General features: G+C 37.2%; 1 protein-coding gene across 11 annotated transcripts in view; it reads right to left on the minus strand.

Annotated features, from left to right (window-relative positions):
* myrf (myelin regulatory factor) overlaps positions 1-22,187 on the minus strand; it is a 48,925-nt gene that overhangs the window by 17,575 nt on the left and 9,163 nt on the right. For 5 of the 11 annotated variants that reach the window (XM_049474392.1, XM_049474393.1, XM_049474391.1 and 2 more), the window contains exons 2-7: positions 6,662-6,752; positions 4,939-5,241; positions 2,701-2,762; positions 1,692-1,914; positions 1,495-1,595; positions 498-636 (exon numbers count right to left, since the gene is read on the minus strand). In XM_049474392.1, coding sequence (XP_049330349.1) covers positions 498-636; positions 1,495-1,595; positions 1,692-1,914; positions 2,701-2,762; positions 4,939-5,241; positions 6,662-6,752 — 919 coding nt within the window. Of the gene's footprint in view, positions 1-497; positions 637-1,494; positions 1,596-1,691; positions 1,915-2,700; positions 2,763-2,882; positions 3,047-4,938; positions 5,242-6,661; positions 6,753-16,955; positions 17,170-22,187 lie in introns of those variants that run through there. The other 6 variants (XM_049474398.1, XM_049474396.1, XM_049474397.1 and 3 more) reach the window with 5 other exon arrangements.

The raw sequence follows: 22,187 nt of genomic DNA on the forward strand, positions 1-22,187 counted from the left end.
CCCTCATGTGAGTTTTGCCTGATGACCGCCCTATGGGTTAAAACTATGAATAAACTATTTGATTATGAATAAATAAAAAGTCTCTTTGTTTAACAGTGTGAGGCTTTTTCATTGTTATTGCACTTTCATGTTAAACGCAAACCTTTAAACCACTCCCTCCATCAGCTTTCTCTCCTTTCCATCTCTCCCCCTTTTTCTAGTCGGTCGAAACTAGTCTTACACTTACTCCTACGCACAGCTCACCTCATTGGAATTCTCAGATCCCTCCATCCTCTCCTTCTCACTCTCGCTCACTCTCTCCTTCAGTTTTTTTGCCTGATACCTCCCTACACCCCATTAAATCCATCCATCTCATATAAACCCCTTACGCACATAAGCACTTTCTTCTTTCGTCCCATCTCTCTATTTCAACATGTAATAATACAGCTAACTCTAAAAGCATGTAGGAGGTCACACAGTGCCACATTCTTTGTAAGAGAAGCAGAGATATCACGCACAGTTCTTTGCCATTGGCGTCGTAGAGCTGAGTCCATTTGTTCTGTTGGTGTGGCTGCCATTTAATGCACTGATAGTTTGGGTCCAAATATGAGTTTTCTGCGTCCTGCATCAAACCTTCAAAACAGATGACAGTACAATCTGTTTAAAGAAAATAACACCATTAATCAAGGGTTTAGCAACAAGCATTTCATCATTTTGAGTTTTTTTCTTGTGTAGTAAGGTGTTGAGAGTGAACTTTACACACAGAAGATATTGCAGTGCTATTTGGACAAACTATGTTTTTGCTACAGTGCCTACAAAAGTATTCACCCCTTTTAATGTTTTCCAATTTTATTCCTTTTATAAATGGAATTGTGTTCAATATAAATTGCCTTTTTTTACAATAATTTACCAAACTTATAACAATGTAAAACAGTTTTCTACAAAATAACAGCAATTATAATAAAAACATGTAATGTAAAGTGGCTGCATAATTTGTTTTATCCACTAAAGTGGACATGAGGGCAAAAAACACTGCACACAACTCTTATTTAAGAGTAAGTAGGTGTGTTGGTGTTCTCCCTCACTAGACAGCTTGCTATAGACAGATTTACAAGTGTTACACTACTTAAATTTCTTAATGATGCATTTAACTGGAATTCAGAGGATGTTCAGTAATTTGGATTTTTATGTATACAACCTCTGACTTATACTTATCCATAACATTTTCCCAGAGTTGTGTGTTGGGTTATTTTGTTCTTATGGTGTATTTTTAGCCAGGAATACTAATTGAACCAGTGAGAGTAACTTCTAGGGAGGTGTCTTTGTATTATAGTCCCTTTAGACAAACTCAGTGGTGATGGGGTAAATCCTTTTTTTAGTCACTGTGTTATAACACTGTTGTGAATGGTCAGGCTGGAACTCTATATTTGTGGATTGTTTTTTTATGTGTCTTCTCTTTGTGTTTCTGTTAGTGTGTGTGTGTGTGTGTATGTGAGAGAGATAGTGTTTGTGTACCTGGTTCTTGTTTAATAATGCCGCTAAGTATTTGCGCATTGAGAGTGCTGTTGGGAGAATCTGAGTGCTTCCTCTTCTTTGCTTGGTGAGCGGGAATGCTGCTATACAGACAAAAAGCAGGTAAAGGAAAATTAGTTTCTTCTAAGCTCTTTTGTCTATTATTCTTATTCTTCTGTCTCTTTAACTTTCTTTCTTACTCTTGTCCTTGTGGATGTTGTAGCAGCTGATGGAGCATCTGACTCTGTTGTATGTCTCCACCTCCAGTGGTTGCCGGCCCAATTGGATACTGTGAAATCAGGGGCTCTGGTTTCAGGTACATGTCCCGATGCATGCTGGGATAGTGACCATGAGGGGGCATGGGAGGCGGGGTGGTCATGTGACACATGTTTTCAGGTGTCATGGCCCTCAGCATGTGCGGGTCTGAGCGAGAGAAATTTTACACTCACTGCATGTTCTCATTATTACTTAATATAGTATTATTTGCACAATTCATATTTTACTCAAGTCATTTGTCATTCTAATGTCAAATTTATATTAAAGCTGAAGTGTTTTGACAGTTTCAGTTCTCCCAGGCATGGCTAATAGTAGGTCCATTATTAAGCGTCTGGATTTCTGCCAATCAGATTAGAATATTCCACACCTTTCTCCTTGATGGGAAAGACCAACACAGGTGTGCAGGGAGCAGCGCAAATGTGTTTGACTTAGTGGGATGTAACAGTAACATTGCACAACTGAATTATACAACAAATAAAGCACATTTATTAGATGATAAACACTATATAGTATTACGTTAATAATATAGCATCATGCTAATTCAAAACTGGTACACAAAGTTCTCTAAGTGGGTGGTACCTCATCTACTTCTCTCTAGTGTCTGTTTCTTTCTGTGTCTCACCTTGGCTATTCTATTATCATATTTTCATAGTCATAATTTATTTAACTTTTTTTGTTGTCTCTATTTGCTATGTCATCTTCACCCATCTGTATATTATTAAGAGTCCATATAGTGTACATTATATACTCAAAGCTTTAATACAGATCTTTGTAGTAATCTGTCCAGGTCTGGACTTTATTTGTTGATTTCAGATAAAATAGACTGATTTCAGCCTTCTTTCTTTGTCAGTGTAATTCCATTAGGCTATTCACTATGATGTAATATTCTATTTATAATCAGTCATTTCACAATACTATTTCTTTGGAACTTACCATTCACTTGCTGGGGGGAGTATGGCTCTGAGCTAGAGTCTGGTGGAGACTCTGGTAATGTTCTGTAATAAAAAGAGGTGGTTGTTAGAAGTATCTGGGGAACATAACAATAAATTACATTGTGCAGAGCATTAAACCCTGATTGAAAACCCTAAGCAAAGATTTCTCTACACAAACCCTACCTGCTGTTTCCATTTTTCCATGCAACAAAAAAAAATCCAATTATTGACTGCAAAGGTGCAATAAATCAGTCAAAAACATAATTCACAGGAAGTTATCAGCACAGGTCCATTTGTCTTATTCCTCACAGTTTGCTCATGGCTCACTCCCTCCGCTCCCTGCCTGAGATTTGCCTAAGCTTTATTTGTTGAAGTTTAGCTCAGGTCATTTTGCAAACTGGGTGGGGCATGTTGTAGGAGGCAGGACCACTAGTCGGAGAGTTGGAGGTGCGGTTATGACAGTTAAAATGTACCTAAGGCAGTAAAACACTGCAAGTGTAGGGACAAAACAAATAATGTTTAGATTAACACAGAAAATGTTTGAGCTCGAAACAAGACTAACATTAACATTAGACATTGACTTTACATTCTACACTACTGAAAACAGTAGTGATGTACTTTTGACTCAGATGCAGTGACTGCAGTCAGCTTTCCTTTATTAATCAGATCTTGTGAAAGTCCTCACTAAAAACTGAACTGAGAGATGGCTACTAACTTAAGCTGGCTGGATAACCAGAAACCTGTGTGGTAGATGGAGCAGTTGGCCGAGTACAAATGCCAGGTGGCAATTTTCCTATTGCCCTATGTATGTCTGTGATCCTCTCTGTTTAGTCGTTGACCTTTTTCTAAAAATAGGCCACTAAATTTGTGTATCATTCTGTCATCCTTACGCGTATATGTGGGACTGGTCTAATGTATTTTTTTAAGGGACAGAACTGAAAGGGGTTCACGAAAAGCCTCTACTGTATTAAATAAATATGTTTAGAACCCTGTGTATTTTGTTATGTGTACATTTTTCTCTGGATACCCTGAATTACAGGACTGTTTAAGAATCATTATGCTCGTAGTGGCTTATAGTGGCGCTCTGTTTTTCGCAAATCTTTTTGTACCACCTTTTGCTGTCAGTCTAACAACTAGTATTTGAAAAATGCGATTGAAACCGAATGTTCTTTAAAAGTTTGCTTATAAAACACAAAAGTAGACATTACACTGGGCTCTATGGCACAGTCAAAAAACTTCACATTAAATCATGAACGCTTTCCATATTTAATTTTATGCATAAATGAGTCCTAACTAGAGACTGTAAAAAAAGATGGATGCCGTGTCGCCGTTCCCATTCATTCAATGAAAATGAATCCAAAATCTTCCTCCATGTTGGCGATCCTGATTCCCGAGTCTGCGCAGTAGAGACCAGAGGAGCGAGAAAGACTGTGGAGACAGCCAACTCATTTAAATAACTCCGCCCCTGAGGGCTGCCTCACGGTCACAGGCTGCAGAGCGGAGCAGAGCTGAGCTGACGGTCTGTTATTGGTCCCGCTCATAACCAGCCCTTTTACAATAACCACACCTTTTTTTAATAGAGCTGAATGACGTTTTTAAAAAACTAATTCTGTGGGGATATAAAAATTTGACAATATAAGCAGAGGTTACACTAGCTGTTGCATTTAAATAATGGAGGTAGAATTACAGTATATTAGAAAAAAACGTGATTGAAAGTTTTCTGTTTTGCCATTGAAACCTATGGGGATGGGTGGGGTTACACAGCTTTCTGAAACCGAACAGCAGGGGGCGCCCGACCTGTGGTGGCTTCACTTTTGAGAGATGATGCTCTGTCCAGCTATACACAGTCTATGGTCCTAACTAATTTAGTGCGAGAGAAATGACTAAACTGGCGAAAACACATCATTTTAAGTAAATCTGAAATAGAAAAAAAATAAAGGCATCAAATGTTGCTTGATTAGTGTAATTAAAGTGTATTAGTGATTAAAGTGTAATAGTTTGTAGATTTGTTTACTAATGTGCTGAAGCCTAATTTCACAGTGTATTATAAGCTAGGTTTGGTCAATACAGTGAAATTTGTCATTACTTTGTAATATTAACTGCCCACAAACAGCCCTTAAACTACTCAGTTGCTCTGTTCTTTCTTTCCCTTATCGTACTTCTCCTTCCCTTTATCAGTGTGTGTTTAAATACCACACTTTTGCAGTCTAATATCTCTTTCACTCTCTTTCTTTCTCACCCAGGTGCGTAGTGAGCGCAGTGTTCTGGTTTGATGTGCTGTTGCTGCTGCTGCTGGATCTGCTGGTGGTGCTGATGGGGCTGGCCCTGCTGTTGCCCCAGGCAGGGGTGGTTGTGTCTGAGGAGGCCGAGTGGGGGAGGAGGGGGATATGGGTTCTGGCAGGGTGGGTGCAGAGATGGTGCAGTGCCTTGACGTTGGGCAATGGGGGGGCTCACTCCACACACTACCCCCCCAGATGAGGACGTTCCGGCTTGAGGGGATGAGTAGTTAGGCCCTGGGTTGCTGTGGACCTCCGAAAAACAGCTGCGGGAGAAACAATTTTATACATACCTATGTTATCGTAATCGTTCTACAAACAAACCAAGAGCCAAAACATTAGGTATGACGTGATGTAAAGTAAACACAGTGCCTATGATTTTCTTCATGACTAAAGGGAGCTGAGTAATGAGCGTATGGCCAGGCAATGGACCATATCAACATCACATGTTGTAGTGTGTTTCTACAGGGGCGCTAAAGTAATTTGTAATAGTTCTTGCTATGGAAATACTGCACCATTTTTTTAACCAATCATTTGTCTGTGCTTAGAAAAGAGCAGGAAGCACTTGCATAAGGTAGGAATAAAGAAGAAGTTAGGCTGATTAATCCTGGAGTATTCTGTCAAATATTTAATAAAGGCTCTGTACAATATAGGAGTTATGGTCCAGTATATTGTAATATACTGTAACCAAGGCACTACATTCTTAAGAAATTTTAGTAAAAGACACATTTATAAGCAATTAGAACAGTGCAATCAAAGATTGAACCACTGTCTGCCTCCTATTTGTACATGTAAACTGAACATTAAAAAACAATACTGTATTATGAAGAACTGATACAGTGAATCAAAACAAAATATTATCATAGTTTCATTTTCTTAAGTATTCTCTTAAAATAGCTATATTTAATTATTAATTATTTATGATAATGGTGGGGCAGCGAAAAGAGTTTAGATCCGGCCCAAAAAAATCGAGACAGACCTGGCACGTTCTGCCTGAGCCAGACCACCCCGCCCCATAAACTGTCATGATTAACTCGAGCCTCATTTAAACCCAACGTTTTTTTAGTAAGTAGAGTGTTAAAACTGAGCTTTTTAAAAACATTTTAAGGCTGTTTTAATGAGCAAATCTGTTCAGAATTATGTTAATTAACACTGCAACTCTGAAGAAACATAGACCTATTATTTAAGAGCAATGTTTATTAAGAACAGATCTCTGAAAGATAAAACATGAACCATGCAAACAAGAATTCACAGCCTAAACATCGGAATGATGTCTGAATTACTCTCCTCTAATCTAGTATTATTTAACATGGTTTAAGAATATAAAACACTTTCTGCACATATTAACATTTTAATATTTATTATAAGGCTATGCACTGCACAATCATTAAACCAAAATAGACCAAGAACAATAACATAATTTGCAATTACTTCCATCTACTATTATATAATAAACAATGTTTAGGAATATAGAAGACTTTCTAAACAAAAACTTTTTTAAAAGATAATTTTATGCATAATTTACTTGATGCCTCGGGCAGAGTCTAAACTCTAGCAGTGAAGGATTACAGTTAATGTGCTGACCATTTGTAAACAGTAGGCTGTTTGTTATATTTTTATGCACTATATATTGTATGTGTTGGTCTGGTTGTGTGTGACTGTGCTGTAAGAGACAGAGCTTCTCACATGTCTGTGCTGTCGTCCTCTTTGCTGATGTATTCCTCCAGGATACTGGTGTCAATGTTTGCTGGCTCCAAAGAGCTGTTAATATCATGACCTAGAGATAAGAACAGAAGAGAGTAAATATATATCACCAAATTATATGCTTTAAATTAGTGGCATCAAATTTAGAACATTTGTTCATCTAATGTAGAGTAGATTTAAGGATAAATTATTTCTCCTTGATATAACATCTCATTAGGCAGTGAGAAACGTGAGTAAAGTAAATCAGTAGAATGGATTATTTCTGTTACAGAACTGATTTATCAAACTGAAACATTTCTAACAGCTCAAATGTTTCATGTTGCCTTAATTGTACATGCATAAAGGTGTGGATGTATAGAATTGGTAGTATAAACTTTTTAATATACATAAAGTCAACAGATGAAGCAACAGCAGAGATGTTAAGGTTACATGGCTACATGAAGACATTTAGCTCAAACGTGGAGAGTACATGGTAGTTGGATTTCAATTGTCATGAGATCATGTTCTCATAGAATACACATTCTACGTATTCACACCTGTCCAAATATATTACAAAGTGCAGGTGTAAAACCTAAAGACAAATGCTGCTTAAAATCACTGCTGTCAGACCGGGAATTCGATAGATTCGAAAGAAAATCCGATATCTTGCAAAATTATGAAATTACTGTTACATTAGATATTTTGTGACAACCAAGTCGTTCAAGCTTAAAACAAAACACATTAGAAAATCTTAATTCCAAAGAGTGTTGGGGTGAAACTCCTACAGTACATAATTCACATAACACAAGCCTTTCATCAGCACTAATGAGAAATAATATCCAGGAATTTTAAAACATCAGCAAGGATTAAATATTTTCATGGCCACATCAGGTCACGATAAACTTCTTTTCAGCCTTGAGTATAGTAGACTACAAAAGTAAAAGAAAGGGTTACTTCTGTCAAAAAATAAGTGAAGTAAAAATATAAAAATAATTAAAAAGAAAAAAGTCACAATTGTCCACAGTAGTTGGCAGCTGTTCTACTGTGCAGAGTCTGCTCTGAATCTAAACCCAGTCTTAATTGTCCTTTTTTTGTTCTTTTTTTTTCAGATTTTTTTTTAACCTACATACCTGAACTTTTCCTACACTACTGCCAAATTTCTATACACCAGTATTTAAGGGCGCTTTCACACCCAAAAAACTGGACCAGAATCTGCACCAAGGTTTGTGGGTTTGTTATATTGTGTATATTTGGTCCGATTAGTTTTAGTTTCACACTGCAGTTTAGTGAGCAGACTAAAGAACTATACTACATCCTGTTGTCATCATCTTTGTGGGCTGCGTTTCTCTATACTTAATTTTAATTGGTTTTGTAGAATGTTAGTTATGAGTTCGGCAAGTTGCTTTGCCAGGTGTTGTGACAAATTTTATCTCTCCGTAAGAGTCGGACTGCCCTTTGTTTACTCCCCCCCCCACCCCCCCCACCCCTTATCTTCAGCTTCTATTTATTTCTGTTTATAAATAAGGGTTAATCTACTGATACTGTGAATAAATCAATTATCAGTCTAAGAGTTTGTGTTAGGCACTTGCACACTAATTGGATTCAGGTTTCGCCACAATATCAATTCTTTTTTCCTCTGCTCTGTTTAAAGAATAATTTAGCTTTCTAAAATTGGTCAAAACGTCTAAACAAAGTAGAACATTGTTTTCACACTGCAAGTTAACCAGACCATGGTTCAGAAGATCTGGATCAAGATAACTTCTTTTGTTCAGACCAAACTCTGGTCCTTTGGTCTGGACCGTGGTTTATGGCCCCATTCACACCTGCTACTTTGCTTCCAACCAAACTAAAACGTCCAAAAGTCCAGAAAAAACAAGGTAAGTGTGATAGCACCCTCAGTGATCACAAGAAAAAGTGTGGACAAAGAGCTGAACAACCAATGAACTTTAGCAAAGGAGACATTGTTATGGTTTTGATGGATACAAATAGTTCAGGATGTGGTTCTGGACCTTTACTGATCATGAAAGAACAAGAATTAAATAATGATGTGGAAAGAAATTCTCTCATTTCCACAAAATGAATAATGTGGCAAGAATGTAAAACTTATCGAGCCCTTAAGCAATTCATTTTTAATCAGAAAGAAAATGTTGGAAAATATCCATGTATTTATGTCCCACACATTTTTACACAAGTTCACTCAGGTTTCCCTGTTCATCCCTTTATAGAAACTGGACTACAGTGATCTGAGTCAGACGAGGTGGAAGGGCATCAAAGGCTGATTCATGAGCACAGGACATGAGTAAGTCAGATATGATGTCAGTTTAAAAGAGGGGGAATTCATATTTCAGTGCAATTAACTGATTATTCATACTCAGTCATACATCTCTTTAACCTGTCCGCTTAATGTCACAATTCTGTATTATAGTCTTTTCAAATCGTACTATAATCAGTTAAATCAATTTAAACACCGCCATGTTATTCTCAACCTCACCCCCCTCAATCCCCTGCCTACATTTATACCCAATCTCCCCCCAAATCCTCAACGCATGACCGTGTCCAATAATCACTCAATTTCAAAACACATCTTAAGTAACTGGCACAGAAATAGCCATATAGGACACACTGCTCTGTACCACAACAAATCTATACGGATAATTTACATTAAAATGTATAAAAATAAAGCAATCTAAAACAAGAGCAGAAAATACAACTTATTTAAGAAAGAAAAAAGCAAGGTAGTGAGGGATAAGGTTGTAGTGGGACGATGGAGGAAGGGAGCGAGAGGGATTGAGGGGGTTTGCAGAGGGTCAGAAAGAATCAGGGGGAGTCATGGAGTGGGTGGGCAGGCATCCCCTAAAACCCAGCACTCTCGTCTTTGATAGATTAAGCTTCTACCCAGCCGAGTATGCAAAGAATTTCAGTGTTAGTGTTTGGAAAAAAAATCTGTTTCTCTCTATATCTCTCTCTCTCTTGTCTCTCTCTCACTTCTCTTTTATCCCTCAATGCTCTCATTTTCATTCTCAAATACAGGTTCATAATCTCTCTATGAGCCTGTTTACATCTGGAATTAACATGTGTTTTGTATCCAAGTAGTACCTAGATATACTCTGACTAGATTATGTTTACACTTATGACTAAAATATGTCCCCAGTGTGACCAAAAAGATCAAATTTAACTTTCCCACATAAAAACACAACAAACACTTGCATCATTTCCATTTAATCTCAGGTAAACAACTGTTTCGCATCAAATTGTTCCCACTTCAGGAGACTCTGAGCAGGTTGGAGCCCCTGGGGGGTGCAGAGGCATGACGAGAGGACATGAACTAATTTGTATTTTGACAGTGCCTAGATAATGGAACAGTAAAAAAACTGCTCACATTATGCTGCTTTCACACTGCGCTTTCATGCTGATTGGTTTTAATCACAGAGCATTTAACTTGCAGTATCTAAGAAAGCCTAGAATGGAGAAATATTGAACAGAGACAAAAGAAAAAAACAGTGCTTTAAGGAGATTTGGAGATCAACTTGCATTTAATGTATTAACACTGGGAGCTGACAGTATAAAACATACCAAATTTAGATGACAGTATAGCAGTATTCATTAGGGCTTTGTGAAAGCAGAGCATTAATGCAGACTGTTATGCAAAGATATGCACTGCAAAATATTATCATGGCAGCCTTAATGCAGGGTAGCACTCACAAACTGACCAGCTCATGTTTACCATACCAGAAAAACCTGTATGTATTTGTTTTTTTTCTGCACAGAATCAACTTTTTAGCTTATTGTTCTTGCAGTGATTGCCAATTTAATTTTTATTTTTATTTACATCTGAAGTCTAGTGACAAATTTCAGAAAAGAAAGTTTAATAAAGTGGAATAAATTAGATAAACATTGAAGAATAACGGAAATAAAAATGGTCAACAAAGTTAAACTTGCCTCATTTTGAAAGCTATTTTGGGGGCAGAAAATAATGTTTTCCATCCAAAGAATGGCAAATGTTGAGAAAAACTGGTTTATAGGAACTGTGGAGGTTTTAGAAAGTGGTGGAACGATAAATGTTCTGATATTCCCACAACAGCTCTATGCACATACAAACACAGTAAAAGGGGGAAAGAGAGAGCAAACAAGAGATCCACAGTTATGACTACTTGTATTAGGATTTTTTTGTTTTTGTTGTATTTCTGCCTAACAGAGTCCAATCACAGAAAACACATTTCATTCACACTTATATATAGATATAATATAGATGAGATATATTTGACCATGTCCGAGCGTGGTTTGCTGAATCTAATCAAAATGCATCTTGGGGATATTTACACCAGTTTTTTTATGCAATTAATAAAATCCAAATGTAATCTGAACATTAAAAGTGGATGTTGATGCCAAGTGTAAATAGACTCTGTAAATCTAGCTAGATCAAGTACTGAACCTGCATCTTCTCTACCAACTTCAGCACACCAGAAACTACCTATTATTGTTTTATAACTGAAGCAAACACACCTAAAAGTAATTAGAACTGCACAAATGAAATGAAATGTTTAGTGGTTCAAATAAGGTATATAGTTACTGAACTATCTGTATAATAACAAATGTCTCACTGCCTTCATTGCTTCGCTGCCTTTGCGTAAATCCATTCAGTTTGCTGACAGTCTCCATTAGTTTTAAACCGAATAAAACTCAGAACTATTATTCAAAATGTTGCCCATAACCAGCTGCCAGGAAGTCCGAACTTCGTCATCACAACAGAAGGCCTTATCTCTACGAATTCCCACACAGAACTCACTGAGTATAACTCACTGGCTGGGTAAGACAGCACTGACTGTATGCCAGGGGGCAGTGAGGGCAGGAGAGGGATGACTGCTCTTTAATAAGACCCAGATGTTCACCCCACCCATCAGAACCAGTAAATCTGCACTGCCAGCACTGATAACGGCTGAAAGGAAGGGGGGTTGGGGGGTGGCTGTAAGAGTTGGTGTAGTCCAAGGAGGAGAGTGAGGTGAAATAGATGTTCCAGAGCAGAAAAAAAAGATTAGAAGGTGATTGGGCAATGAGAAGAGGAGGATGTAAAAGGGCAGCAAACATGGTGATGTGAAAACATGGTGAAGAGAAAGTAAAAGGTAAGTGCAGGAGTTAACTCCATAATCACCCCAGTTACGTCATTAACCTTCTAACTTATGTAATCATGAATTCAGCTGCCTAAATATAGCATAATATTTAGTTCAGATGCCTCCGCTTTACAGATTACTGATTATGCTAACGTTCACTAGCCTATACAAAATTAACTCCAAGTTAATGTAGTACAAGTAGCACTACCTAAGCATGATCTATATGGCTATAAAAGTCCAAATAAATTATAAAAGACTTGCTGTCACCCAATTTATGACTGATGCTTACAGGATTTTTTATGCCAAACAGTAAGTTGTTGCTGAAGTGAGCTAAACTCACTTAACATGTACAGAAACACGCCCTCTCCAGTTACTAGTTCATAAAGGTTGCAAAACAAACATGGAGGGACATAGTAAAGAAAAAATGGGTAAATAGTTGTGTGCGATACGGATGTGAGGCGTAATCAGTATGTGGCAGTTTCTGTCTCTTAATGCTGATCCTCCCTTAAACTGCAACAGTTGTGAATGTCTGTTTAGGAGTGTAATGATGTACTATGCTCACAATTTCATAATTTCCATATATCACAATTCTGGATTTTAAAATTTTTTAAATGACAAAAATTAAGGAGAATTTTTCTCCTTATAAACAATGAAAAATGCACCTTGTATAAATCCCTGTAATGTTCTCAGCGTACACAAACTACTGCGCTGTTTTATTTCTCAATTAATCATTTGTTTATCTAGACAATCTAGAGTGACAGTATAATTGTCTAAGCGAAGTAACAAAGAAAATATTATTCATTAGTCTACTTAAATTGGTATATGTGTATGTTTACTAAAGTATTTCTGTTTTTGTGAATTTTTACTAGAATTCGGCTGCATTAAAAAAAAAATCTTACTTTTCATTCCACTAAATTATTGGAAATATGTCATTCCTTTTGGCCTGTGAAGGCTGGGTGGAGGATCAGTCATCTCTTACAGCATACAAGAGTCAAATCCTAGAGAGACAAAACTTTTGCAGAGCCCCCCCTTCCCCCACATAACAGAAAAAAAACACTTGTGTGATTGGCTTCAGTCAAAAAGACTGACATATCCTCCTCCCTTTGCTTATGCCCGCTGGTTCTGGCCTGCACTAGCGGGACTGTGTTTTTGGTGACTGTGTGACTGCATATCATTTCATAAACAGAACATGGAATCGTTTGTTCCTACGATGCACATCATCAAATTTTTCTATTGTGAGGCATCGTGCGGCGAAGCTTTGTTACACTGCCACTGTGTAGCATTTTCATTATTTGTTATATTTAGTTTTTTTAAATTGTTTAATTTTTGAAGAAATCAGTTTGGTAAAAAAATCAAGCCATCTGAAAGAACAAATATTGAGTGGCTTTCTCAGCACTGTTGGCTAACATGGGGCCACAGAATTGCACAGGGGGCTCAGGGATCTTCTAACTGGCTCCACATTTGTTTCAACCTGTACAGAAATATTTTGTACTAAAAATTCAAGGAAAGCGTTCTACTAGCTTTTGTAGTAATTGTCTGTGGATTTGATTGTATTAAGTAACATGAGTGTTATGGAGGTCACAATGTTAAATTATTATTACCCCACTTTATCGCCAACTCATCCCAAAGGTTTTGGATGGAACACCATTATTTTAGAGAATCTGGCCTTAAAATTAAAAATTTACTTAAAAATAGCTGAATGCATTAATTAGAAGGAGTTCTCACAAACATTTGAATATTTTGTTTATTGAGTTACTGACAAATAATAATGGAACTTTTTTATTTTTTTGATTGATTAATCAACATCATAATTGATCAGCTAATTATACTGGAAATCGTTGTTAGTGTGAGGTCTACTCAGCTTTATCAGCTGTTATAACCGAAATTATTCATGTTTTAAAAACCAGTTAGATTTTGAAGCTTGGACTATGTCTGGAACTGGAACTAGAACTTCTCCAGTTGTATGAAAATTATAAATTCACTATGAAAAGAAATTGCAATCATAGAAGCCAAGTCCAGTAAAGTCTTTAATCAAACCCAATCCATTATCTAGTCTTATTTGGCACAGGTAATCTGTGCACTTAAGGCAAAGCCTGTAAAGGTCTGGAGGCTAAATCAGCTGTTTAATTAGTGTTTGAGTTAGTGGGACTGCGTGTGGCTGAAGGGGGCTGTGACCAGCTGTGGTGCTGACCAGACAGAGGCTTGATTGTCAGCAAAGGCCTCATGAAGCACATTCACACACACACACTGCTCTTTTCACCGCTGGAGGGGTCGATTGGGGGTGCGGGATCAGAGCTGCATCTCAATGCTGGAGTTGTCTGGTGGACAACAACGCAAGATAAACAGAAACAGAGCTGGAGTGTGAGCGACATAGTGTATGTACACATATAGATAAATAGATACTGTATTCAAAACAAATATATCAATGTTTCCTTGCACATATTTTCTCATTTTCTGCAAATAAATGTTTTAAATGGCAATATTTTTTTATTTGGAACTTGGGAGAAATGTTGTCCGTAGTTTATAGAATAAAACAACAATGTTTATTTTACTCAAACATAAACTTATAAATAGCGAAATCAGAGAATCAGATTCAGAAACTAAAGTGGCCTCTTCATTTTTTCCAGAGCTGTATATATACACAGGGTGAATCAAAAGTTTTATTTCAGAGACAAAAGGGAAACAAAATGAAAAGGAAACGAAAGGGAAAATGAAATACAGTATGTGAATATATCAGCAAGTAATGGGTGAGGGGGCCTATCTTTTAGGCTTATGTCCCGAACATGTCCGCCATCTTGAAAGCTGTCATATTTCATTGCTGATGTAAAAGTGTCTCCTACTACTTTTGACTCTCCCTGTATATATAAGTTGCTGTAGGACAAAATAATTGTCAACTTTTTATAAAAATTAATATGATTTTTTTTTTTAGTCATTTTGAAGCATTTCTATTATAATCTCAAAAAGTAACAAAATATTAGAAACTTGGTGCGGGCATGTAACATCCCTAAACACAAGGCATTACTTGTGTACCAGGAATACATCATTAAAGACATTACCACCTACAGTGGACAGAACAGTGGGTGGTAATGATCATGAGTGGCAGCATCTGGTTAAAATTGTTGGTGTGAACAGATAAGCGACTCTGGCAGAAATCACATCCACCCTATCTATGTTCAGGATAGCAAACGTACATGGCAAAAGTTATGAGACACAATTCTAGCTTATCATTTTATTTCAATCAATTTTCTCCCTTTTACTTTTTAATGGTGATTCTTTATTAATTTAAAAGTGGTTCTTCTACAGTGTCACTAATGGATGCCATTGGTACATTTTGTTAAAAGTGCACAACTGTTCAACTGTAGCTGTAAGTAAAAATTAGAATCTCAGTTATATCTTTTTTTTTTTTACAGTTCATGATGCCCGAGACAGTGGAAAGAGTGTGTTTTACCCCACTGACTTCATTACTCTTTGTCAGCAACATACAAAGGCATATATTCTCTGCACTGTATCCCTGTACATCTCTTTCTCTTCCTCTCTTCTTTACTTCCTGCACACATTCATATGTCTTTTTTCTTCTTTTTCCATACCTCTTCTCTTTCACCCACACTATTTGGGAGAGTTCTGTTAAAATCCATTCATTTTTCTTTAAATAAAATGTTTGTCAGATAATAAGCTATCACACAGTATGACGTGTAACAAAATGAACTGTGTATGAGTGAAAATGTATATTTGTGTGGTAATAGGAAAGAATGATGGATATATGAGAAAATTGTTTCTTTCAAAAATAGGCTATATTTCTACACAAGATTAACTTTTCACTTTAAAAACAAACAGAGAAAAAACAAAGAGAGTCACAGTCAAATGGAAAAAACTCTAAATACAGTATTACAATGTGTGTGTTTGTATGTGTTAATCATTAATGCCTAATTCACACCAGAATGCTGAATGATCGAGCAAAGTCCATATCATTATCAAACAGTAAACACTTAGCACTTCCCAGCATGCAATTCATTTCTTGGACAGAGAAGCACACACACACACACACACAATAATATGCTTCTAATACAGGAAATAATTAATTGTAAAAACGTATACTAAGGTATTTAAAACAATTTTTATAACAACTTATCTCACTTTTGGTTTTAAACCTCTGAACAGCACAAACTGCTCTGACCTCAAACATACCAATACCAAGCTCCCTGCATCAAGAACTAAGTAAGAACTTCTCACCTATAAGTATAGTATCCTTAATTAGACTGTTGAGAACTCACTGGTACTTGTTTTTAAAGGGTTAAATTGTTCTTCAGTTTAGGTTGTATTATGATACAGGGGTTACAATTTAATATTTTACGACATATTGAGATTCTGTAAGCAAAGCGATATATTGTAACTGTTTAAATCTATTTTTAGGAATACTACCCTATTATTAAAAACATAATGTTTATAAAAGTTCACTGTTTATTCAATCAGAACATTGGGATGTAATAACAGCGTACAACACTGCTCTGTGTTCATTCATATCTTGTGAATAACTTTCTATTGTGATTCTTTGATATTTTAATATTTTCCCTACTTCAGAGAACTCTTATAGATGGTTCATTTTATAATATTTTAACAATGTCTGTAAATAGCACCAAAAAACACAAACTATAAAGCCCCTATTGCTTAGAGTGTAGTACAGTGGATAATGGTGGTGTATGAAACTAATAAATCAACACGCAGACTTCAGCGTACTAAATTTTGGCTCTGTCACTCAAAATCTTGTATCTCCTCTTTTTCCATTTTTGCTTTTTAAAACACTTTTTGCAGTTGTTCATTATATTGTCTCAAAATTTCATGAAGAATGGACCAATAGAAATACTCTTAAACCCCTTCAATCTTTTTATTCTCACCTTAACCCAATTAACTTTTTTCCTTCTCTTCTCCTTCTCTTCTGTAAAGTTCTAAAACCATATTTCAAAACATTTTTGTGCGATAGTGATGATAAATAATTGAAGTGTTCACACGTTTTAATGCAAGTCTAATCCGAAACACGACGGCTTATGGACCAACAAAAATCTAAAGACGGAAGAATAGTAAACAATTACTCAAACAAAAGCTTAGTAAAAAGCAAATAAGGAACTGAATGACAGGAAGAAGGAGAGGGAGTGTGAAGGACAGGAAAAGAAGACACAGAAAATGACAGGTACCTGCTCGTAGCCACAGCATGGTGAGCTGATCTCAGTAAAACACCTACAGTTGAAGATGAGCTGAAACGTGACACACACACACGCACTCACACACACTCGCAAATATACACATACACACTCGTCTGTCACATCTTTTCCCCGAAAACTCCAAACTGCTTTCCACATCAGACCATAGTGCTAGGATTTGGGGTTACGATCCTTTGTGTGTGTGCACATTTTTGAGTGTGTGTGTGTGTGTGTGTGTGTGTGTTGAAATGGGGGATTAGGCCCCAGTCATGAGACAGGGCTGTACCAGGCCACCACACAGAGCTCTTGTCGCCCACCAGCACTGAGTACACCATCCAACCTGAGCAGCTTACCTACACACCACAACAGAGAGAGAACTAAAGAATAGAGACAGAGAAGGAAAAACTGTGTATGTGTGTGAGAGAGAGGTTAAAGTTGAATGGGAGGAATGGACAGATGGAGAGACAATGAGAGCTGGATTAAGAAAAGAAAGAAAGGAGTTTGTGAATAAGAAAAGTAATGAAAGTAAGTATGTAAAATGTCAGGAATGACCCACATACCCACATACATGAAGGGAAGGGGCTGCAGCCCCAGTGATACATCAGACCTAACAACCACCCACCCTTATTTAACCCCTGTCCAGTCCAGTCACTTTGAATATGGCCAGTCACAGCCCTTATTAGCAGTTCGACACTAATTCCAGACACTGTAGACGGCGATACCTGTGTGGGACCTTTAACATGACCCAACTTTAGTGATTATAATCAAAAAAGGCCTTTTATCCTTTTTATATAAGAATTCATAAGTAATTAATAGTATTAATTTAATGATTAGTCACAAACTATTGCTATAAATCCATGTGAAAATTACTCACTGGCTCTGTTTTATAATAAGAAAAATGCTCCTACCAAATCATATGCCTGGCTAGTCATAAACAATGCATTCCAGTCACAGCAATACACCGTTACACGAGCGAGAGCACACGCCACAGCCAACACCAACCCTCCCCCAAACCCCCCACCAAATCTCAAACATTAGGAACCACCTGTACCTTCCCTTTAGCCGTGCTCAGTGACTTATTGGGGCAGGGTGAAACCTAACATAAACTAAGCGGGTTAAGTTCTTCCATAAAAGTAGCTCAGATTCCTGACCCACTCTAAAAAGTTCAACTTCAAAACTTCAAACAGGTTGAGGAGGGCAGCGGTGATTCTAGGATGAGTGGTTCTACAGTGATCTGGCATGATGTGCTTGACTACCTTAGGAGGACCTCACAGAAGTGCGTCACATCACATCTACTAGGCATGAACCAAATATATGGCAACCAACCATAATGGATGAAAAAAAATGTTTAAATACATAAAGTTCCAGTCAAAATTTGGACATACCTTAAATTCCGTATTGTTTTATAATTTAAAAATTGTCTCCATTGTAGACTAAAGTCTTGAAATAATTTAGTAAACAAATAAGTGTTAAACCAACCAGAATATGTAATACTTTAGATTGTTCAAAGTAGAACCTCTTAGATGACAGCTTTGCACATCTTGGTTATATTTTCTTAGTCAGATTTATGAAGTAGAGTCACCTGAAATGGCTTTCAGTTAACAGAGTTGCTGAACTTACCAAGAGTAAATTACTTGAATTTCTTGCTGTTTTAATGTGTTTGAGAGCATCAGTTGTAAAATTGTAAAGAGGTAGAGTTGATATACAGTAAATAGCTCTGTTTGAGTAATGGTCTAATTCATTTTATGACAAGAACTACTTAACTAAGTAGAGAAAAAAAGGTCAGTTAATAAAAAAAAACAAGAACCTCAAGGGAAGTCACAAAAATAATCAAAAACATTATGATGAAATTGTCTCTCATTAGGACTGGCCCAGGAAAGGAAGGCCTTTGTTTAGCACCTCTGATTTTAGTATTAATTTACAATAAAGGACACACAAAAAATACATAAAAACACTGAATGAGAAGGTATATCTAAACTTTTGACCAAACAAGTGAAAGAGTGTCGAGTTATGGAGAATACTGACATTTTTGATGATGCAATCTAACTAGCTAGGACGTTAAAAACAATACAAAAACAAGAAAAAAAAAACAGTTATGGTTTTTGCATTTATGCAGCTGTAAAAAGGTGCCATTAGTAATGAACACATGCAAAAATAAAAATGGTATTTGGACTTCGGCTAAATGGTTAATTTTTAGTTTAGACTAAAAACTTTCATTTCAGCGTACCTCTGATATCTACATGGCACAATGGCTCCTTGGAGGAGTGAGAATCAAGAACAGACTTGCCCTCTGCTAGGCTAGTGTCATCATGCTGATCACCTTCATTATAATATGCATAAAGCCTGTGGATAATTGCATGGTCTGGCCATATTTATTATTGTTTTAATCCTATCTCAAACTTAGCAGGGCCATACAAGTAGTAGTAAACACAAATCACCATACAACACATGCATTTATCATGTGTAGGGATATAGAATGTAGGCAGGGGCAGAGTTATAATACAGATTTTACACAAATATGACCGATATGACAAATTATGTAGGGCTAAACAGTTCTCAGAAGAGGTCTTGTGCAGCTGAGTAGACAGAGTAGCAATGACAGAGATCAACAGCCTTCAAAGCTGCCTCTGAAACATCTGCCACTAAAACCCCGCTTACAATGGTTCACATAATGTGATTAGTATCTAGACTGTGATCTGTAATAACTCAATACAGTATGGGACAGAATATGCAAATTTGCTTGTTGTGAAGGAACTATTACTAGTATTTTGGTTGTAATGGAAGGAGATATGTGTTTTGGAGAGATACACGTGTTTACATTGCCATAAAATATGGCTAAAGTCTTGGGTATGTTTGCATGTTTATGTTTATTTGGACTTTTCTTATCTAATTATAATCCTGAAAATCAAGACCCATTACATAACCAGATGTAAACAGGGTCAGAGCGGCCCCGAAGACCCTGTTTAATTTCTGGTCAACTCACATGACTAGAATCTGAATTGTTTCCTTTAACCACATGTATTATAGTTGTTGTCTCATGCACTTTGTTTAGTCAGACTGGATTTGATTGCTGTGTGGGACAGAATTTGCAAATTCACTCAATGAATGGCAGATTTTACTGGTGTTAATCCATCTCATGAAGTGTTTTGAGTGACTGAATATATCTGTTTTAAAATGGTTTTGTATCCAAATATAATAATGATACTCAAGACTCAATAAGTGGTCCATAAAACTCTGTTGACAACCTGTAACTTCATGTGACTAGGATCTGATTTGTATCCTGACAGGGTTTTAGACACAAAAAAATACAATTGATAAGCAAATGCATCTCCAGTTGGCCAGACTTAAATCAGATTGCTGTATGGCATAGGTCGGCAATAGGCGGCCCACGGGCCAGATGCGGCCCGCAAGCAAGAAACATCTGGCCCGTGAGGTTGAACTATAATGAAAAAAAAAATCGGACTGTCCGTCTCAAAAATGCTCTTTATTTAGAAACTTAATTTTCCAAAACAGAAAAATTTATCAAAGATTTTTTGATAGAGCCACGGGCTGTTAGATAACTGCTAGCTTCTTTATTCTGTTATTTTTTTTTTATTCGTTTGTTTTTTTTATTTAACAAACAGGTATATCATTAATAGCGCCCCCAATGGTCAGTCCACAGATTTCACCCACATCAGCCCACTTGAATGTCTGCTTGTCATTTTAAGAGCGCCCTCCCGCCACCGCGCCCGCCAATCCCCCCCCCCAAGTGCTTGTGGCCCGCCATGTAATGGCTTGGAAAAAATCTGGCCCGCGGCCAAACTTAATTGCCGACCCCTGCTGTATGGGATGGAATATGCAAATTTGCTCATTGCACTGCTCATGTTGTAAGAACTGGAAGGTGTTTTAGTTGTTGAATGCATCTTTTAGGGACAGATTTATTTACAGTGCTATAGCATGCCTCAAATGTGTGAGAGATCACCTCCTGAAGTAGTTTGAGTGATTGGATTGGTTTCTGTTTTAAATGTATAGGAATGGGGTGGGATTACACTTAAATGTGTATGTGGTTTGGCCTTATCCAGATATAATCCTCATACTGAAGACACAAAAGGTGACCCCATGGTGGCCCCTAAGACCCTGTTTACACCTGGTCACTTCATTAAACTAATATCTGAATTGTATCCTGACAAGATATGGATACAAGAATTTACACTTGTTGCTCAAATAGCCATACAAGCATCAGATTGCTTTGTGGGATGAGATTTGCATATTTGCTCATTGAACAATAATTATTACTGGTGTTTTAGTTATACTGGGAGTTACAGTTGTCTTGGAGAGACAGATGTGTTTACACTGCTACAACATGTGGCCCATCCAGACTGCACATTTAAAAAAACAGGAGAACCAGTGAGGTTTTTGGCTTACTCGGTCACATGACATTGTGTTCAGTAGCATTTCCACTCGCTGTAGTGTTTACGTGGGTCTCCATGGAAACAAGCGGCTAAAGTGTAATTACGATGCGTGGCAGTGAACAAATAGCTATTTTATTAAACATAAGGTGATGAAACTCTGAGATTTGTGTCCGGAAGGGACTAACTTTACTGTAGGACCACAGAGTTCAGCAGAAATCAGTAGGTAACTTAGCCTGTAATTTTCTCAGAGGACGTCTGAGAAAAACACATACATTTGTCATTCCGGGCGGGAATAAAATCACTAAGGACCCCCTATAAAAGAGAAAATTATCCCAGGACCTCCTGAGAAACTAATCTCCTCCGGATAGGGTTTAAGATGGCATCAGGGATTCCCTCACAGAAAAAGAATGAGGCCAAGTGGATGAGGGCTTGTTAAAACCAGTGTAGAAATGGATGGCATGATTACTTCTAGTACATCATATTCATGCATTTTCAGACTGACCAAAAACATACTTTTGCAATGCACAACCTCACCCAACCTGAGCTGTTGGCCCCACCCTTGGCAAGATCGTTACTTCAGTGTGCTTCGAAGTCTGAAAGCGTTCCTCCTAGCCTTCTCTGTGAAGGACAAACAGTCGTGTTGGGTTCCAAGCAGAGTGTTGACAAGGTGAGTCTCTCCAGACTAAAGTTAAACAGTGATATAAAGCACACAGATGGGCCCCCATCCAAAACATTGACTCCCACACTGCTCTATTGACTGATCTGTTCTGCTATCATTTGATACTCCCTACTGTGTGTTTGCCTCTGCATGTGTGTTTTCAGATAGTGTGTGTGT

This window comes from Astyanax mexicanus, chromosome 2 (assembly GCF_023375975.1).
Source record: "Astyanax mexicanus isolate ESR-SI-001 chromosome 2, AstMex3_surface, whole genome shotgun sequence".
Lineage (NCBI taxonomy): Eukaryota > Metazoa > Chordata > Actinopteri > Characiformes > Acestrorhamphidae > Astyanax > Astyanax mexicanus.